General features: G+C 45.7%; 1 protein-coding gene across 1 annotated transcript; it reads right to left on the bottom strand.

The window, feature by feature from the left end:
- Nucleotides 1-241: 241 nt before the first annotated feature.
- On the bottom strand, nucleotides 242-3,656 carry LOC125544032 (V-type proton ATPase subunit c''2). The gene is made up of 4 exons (XM_048707562.1): nucleotides 3,397-3,656; nucleotides 3,225-3,302; nucleotides 753-923; nucleotides 242-674 (listed from the first exon to the last, which is right to left on the bottom strand). The coding sequence occupies exons 1-4, from the start codon at nucleotides 3,510-3,512 to the stop codon at nucleotides 506-508; spliced, it is 534 nt and encodes a 177-aa protein (XP_048563519.1). The 5' UTR covers nucleotides 3,513-3,656; the 3' UTR covers nucleotides 242-505.
- Between the last annotated feature and the right edge of the window lie 1,477 nt (nucleotides 3,657-5,133).

Here is a 5,133-nt window from a genome sequence, read left to right as displayed (position 1 = left end):
ACCACACTTTTTCTCTTCAAGCACCCGTCTCCTGCAAAGGATCACGCTTCCCTATCCGAACCTACTATACATCATATCCGATCCTACATAGCATGCGAGACATCACCTTGAGGCTATGCATTGTGCATGCCCTTAATGTCTCTTTGAAACAAGAGAATAAACCATCGGTTTAATTTCGGCTAGTGCCCCTCAGAACTCTGGCGATCCAAACGGGGCTTCCACGTAATGCTGAGTTAAATGCTTATTCTCAAGTTCAATGCTTTTATTCAACAGGCAGTCCACGTTCTGCAAAAGCAATAGCACCTACAAGATGATACCTGGCAGGCATATGGAGTCTTTACAGTAGGAACAGTATCTCTACGATCAGATGCATCAAGCACCAAAATACATGATTTACCAAAAACGTGCAAAAGAAAAAAGAATAGATAAGAAACAGTTGAACACATGTTGACATTCCAAAGGGCTTCACCCAAAATAATTTACAGAGATTCCCAGATGGATGGAATTAGACTTTCGTTGGCCATGTTGCTTGAGCTGACATAATTATGCCCACGATCACTCCAAAGAGACCCAAAGCACTGCCGAAGATCTCAATCACCAGGATCTTTACAAAGAGTGTTGAATTCTGGGCATCAGAGAGTGCACAGCTGCTTCCAATTATTCCCACGCATACCCTGAAGATTTGAAATTTGATCATCTTGAGCCATGGATCATGATATATATGAAAATAAAATGTGAATTCTACCACTTACCCGCAAACAAGATTAGCAAAGCCGACAATAAGACCTGAGGCAAAGATTGCATAACCAGCTCGCATAGACTCTGGATCATGCATTCGGGATGTTGGCACACTTTCAAGCTTTGTTTGGAGGATGATCGCCACGATTACACCATAAATTGCAACGGCCTCACAGAAGATGACACTGTAAAGCAAATGGGATGCATATGAATCAGAAGTTAAAAGGAATATCCATGATATGCCAATCAGAAGAGAATTAATGTTACATAAATTTCCAATATAAAGCTAGATGGAGGCATTAGCCAACCATTTTTGCTAAAATTCCCATGTGGTTTTGGTTGCTTGCCTCGAAAGAAGCATAAATAAGCAGATGCAAGCATAAACCCATCAGATGTTTTCGCAAGATCCAAATGCTGTCAGAAGCATTCTTGACAGCAGACATGGAACTTATTTGAGGAGCCACTCATGTTAATTATAGAGGTCTAGCCAATTTGTCTGTGCTTGTTTATTAACAAATCCCAAAAGCTAGTAATCCATGTGTACATTGGCTCAAGCCCAAATAACCATGGTGAGTTGAAATGAGCAAACTGACTAAAAGGTTATAGCTAAAAACAAATGTTTTCACAAGATCCAAATGCTGTGAATGCTGCAGAAGGATGGGTATATTGATGAAGATGTGAGCCATCAAATCAAAGTTGGATGGATGAAGTGACGCCAAGCTTCTGGCGTTCTTTGTGACAAGAGTGTGCCACAAAAGCTAAAAGGCAGGTTCTATAGGACGGCAATTCGACCTGCGCTGTTGTATGGCGCAGAATGTTGGCCAACAAAAAGGCGACGTGTCCAACAGTTGTGTAGCAGAGATGCACATGTTAAGATGGATATGTGGCCACACAAGAAAGGATCAGGTCCGGAATGATGATATGCGGTTGGGGTAGCACCGACTGAAGAGAAGCTTGTCCAGCATGCCTGAGATGGTTTGGGCATATAGCACGCAGGCTTCCAGAAGCGCCAGTGCATAGAAGGCTGTTAAAGCATGCTGATAATGTCAAGAGAGGTCATGGTAGACCAAACTTGACATGGGAGTCCCAAAGGAGAGATCTTAAAAACTGGAATATCACCAAAGAACTAACCATGGACAGGGGTGCGTGGAAGTTAGCTATCCACATGCCAATACCATGACTTGGTTTCGAGATCTTATGGGTTTCAACTCTAGCCTACCCCAACTTGTTTGGGACTGAAAGGCTTTGTTATTGGCCAACAAAATGGCAGTCTAGCTCCCAGGTTTCTATCAGACTAATATTTCTCCAATACATCATATGCACTAACATGCTTCTTCCTCTAGCGACATAGAGGATGTTTTGCTACATTCAATTGTAGATGTAAAGCCAAAACAGTGACACACTCTATTTTTCATCTGTTATGCTGCTACAATTCTAACCAACATGCCCTCCAACAAAACAAGAGAACCATAAAAGCCACAAACACAGGTTCAATGACAAATCAAATAATAAAGACCAACTAAAGAACTAGACCAGATCCCACACGACCACTGTAAGAACTTGATGGCCCTAACATAACAGAGGAACCGCAAAGCAAACAAAAGAAAATGAGCCTCCTGCTTTGATTTTCTATCTATCATGATTCCAGTGGAAGTTGATAGAAAGTATCTGGCTTTCTTGTGTTGCCAGCATGTGTGCATGTGGAGCTTGTCACGACTTACTTAACAGTTAAGTTAGTTTATTAAAACGAGACTAATCAAGTGGGAAACATGGCGATTCAGGATCGGTGACTGACACAACAATGGACATAAGGATCTATATCCAAATTAGGCATGTCTGACATAACCACGAAAGTGAAAGTTTGTTCACATGCTAAGTGTCAAGGAGCAATGCCCATTTATACCATAACAAAGGCAAAATGAGGGGGGGGGGGGGGGGGGGGGGGGGGCAACAAATAAGGGACAATTGCACATCCTTGTCGTTGGCATTTGTTAGGATATCATCGGTGTATTTACACTTGGATAGTTTGCAAATAAGGGCACAGTCTCCCTAAAACATGTAAATTAGGCAATAACAATTGCACGTCCTTGTCGTTGGCATTTGTTAGGATATCATCAGTGTATTTACACTTGGATAGTTTGCAATGGGATAATGTCCGATTCTTCCTACCAAGAGATGTAAGTCAACTAATCGTATTAACACCGAAAGCAATCCACCACGGAAGGAATATTGGCCCCTTCAAGCTAATTGAATAAGTTACCAACAGAAGCAAGGTAGTTTGCTCTGCTCAAACATCCGCCGCTTAGTTTCATGTAACACAACGCTAACTAAACAGAAGAACCCCCTCATCATCAAGTTCAAGGTAGAACAAAATCAGGAGCTTACAGCGGACCAAGCAAGGCCAAATCTAGCTACTGCAGCGCAGAGGAGACGGCGTCGAGCCAAATCAGGCCCACCAGGTTAGCAAGGCTCTAGAGATTCCTCACCTGATGAGGTTCTTGGAGGTGATCCTGGGCGCCTTGATGGCGGCCCCGATGAGGCTGCTCCCCGTGATGAAGATCCCCCTGCCAACAGCAAAACCGCAGCGGGGCAGTATGAGCAGATGCGCGCAGCAGATCCAGCGAGGCTATGCTGGGAAGGGGGGAGATTAGGTCTCACCATGCTGCGCCGAGGACAGAGACGCCGATGGAGACGGCGATGCCGATGGCGGAGAAGGTGTAGGGCGAGATATGCACGAGCGCGCGCGCCCACGACGACGAGTAGTCCGACGACATCCTCCCACCACGATCTCCACCGGTGCGCGCTCGGTGCTGGATCGGGGGATTTTTTTTTCTCTCTTTGCGATGGTTTGGATCGGTGACTGGGGAAGGAGAGAGAGAGAGTAGAGGCGCGATGGAGGAGAAGATGTGTGCGTGGTCTGCACGGGGACCAACCAGCCTTGGTAGGACCCGATGGTATGCGCTCCGTCCGATCTGGTTATGGACGGCGCAGAGGAGATCGTATTTTTTTTTTGCGGGAGAGGAGATCGTGTCTGTCGTCGTCACGTGCCACGGTGCCAGTCTTGAGACGTCGTAGCGGGAGCAACAGAAAAGGCCCAGACCTCCCAACCGGCCCAAGCTTAGAAAATTGTTGGGCCCGTGGAGCTCGGTCGAGTCAGCGTAGCAATGAACCAATCTTCTTGCCTCATCAAAAAAAAAAAAACGAACCAATCTTCCCTTAAAAAAAGCAATAAACCAAGGGCGCAATGCTACCCGTCCGTCGTATGATAACTCAACTATGTCGGCCACCTCGGCAACCGTCAGATGTTGTCCGAAACAGTCACCCTATCTTCCGACCCGGCCACTTGAGGACCTTTGCAACAACTACGTTGTCGCGCTTAGGGGATTTGCAACAAAGACCTTGTTTCAAAGGTCCGCTGAGACAACAGGTGGACAAGAAAGGCCACAGCCTAGGCTAGAGCGTAGCCACCGCCCCGCCATGGCCCGAGCATCTTGGACATGGAACGCCACCGCTCGCCGGAGTTGCTACTCATCCTCAACCTCAGGCTCGCAAGCAGCCGCTAGCTCCACTTCAGCACAACTGTAACGACCTCCCACATTGGGCGCTCCTTCAGTGTTCCCTGTAACTGGAACTATGTTTCTGAAACATGCCTCATGTTACAATGTCCGACCTCTCACTCTCTAACATCGGGGGCTAGACGTAGGGTATTATCTCCTCGGAGAGTCCGAACCTGGGTAAAATCTTATGTCCCTATTACCATCGTTCCAAAACGCTTAGCTTAGAACCCCTACCTCGAGATCTGTCGGGTTTAGCTCTATCATGGATTTGCGGGAGCTGGAAGGGAGGAGGTACTTAGGTTTCAATTCTTGGTTTTTGGGGGGTTCTTCTTTCCATCAATTCTGCGTGTGGGGAAATAAAAATAATTGATTAGTTGGTGGGAGAGGGGAGACGTATGTGGGTACGTAGGAGGGGATGTAACAAAATGTTGACGCAGTACGTACGTACTCTCATTAACAATAGAGATATTTCCTTTGATCAGAGTTCTATGTATGCTTCTACTTTCACTTAAAAGTTTACATTTACAATGATGATGTCCTTTGTAGCATCAAGTTGGAAGAATATAACGTGATAAAGCCCAATCAAAGCGAGGTGCGGTCTAGATCCCCATGTCAGGGGTGGTCTTATCATACCTGTTGCACATTTCCAAGGGCCTCGCCTTGCTTATGGGGCTATAGCTTCACCATATGAACATAATGGACCTCATGAAGAAATCACGGGAAAATGTAGTCGAGCTAGAAAGCACGTGTATCATCTTCGGATTCCAGCCTTTCTGATGGTGTTGTTGTACTTGAAATTAGCGTTAAAGCACAAGTACTTAATTTGATCTTGTTTGAG

This window comes from Triticum urartu, chromosome 3A (genome assembly GCF_056163025.1).
Source record: "Triticum urartu cultivar PI428250 chromosome 3A, HENAU_Tu73, whole genome shotgun sequence".
NCBI lineage: Eukaryota > Viridiplantae > Streptophyta > Magnoliopsida > Poales > Poaceae > Triticum > Triticum urartu.
Note: the sequence above shows the minus strand (reverse complement) of the source record. Positions and strands in the feature narration are given on the sequence as shown.

What these genes read in the sequence shown, in the direction of transcription:
- LOC125544032 (XM_048707562.1), bottom strand. Translation starts at nt 3,512, where the DNA reads ATGTCGTCGGACTACTCGTCGTCGTGGGCGCGCGCGCTCGTGCATATC. An exon ending in TCTGTCCTCGGCGCAGCATG is followed by an intron (nt 3,303 to 3,396) that starts GTGAGACCTAAT and finishes TGCTGTTGGCAG; the next exon opens with GGGGATCTTCATCACGGGGA. An exon ending in TTTGCTAATCTTGTTTGCGG is followed by an intron (nt 675 to 752) that starts GTAAGTGGTAGA and finishes TCAAATCTTCAG; the next exon opens with GGTATGCGTGGGAATAATTG.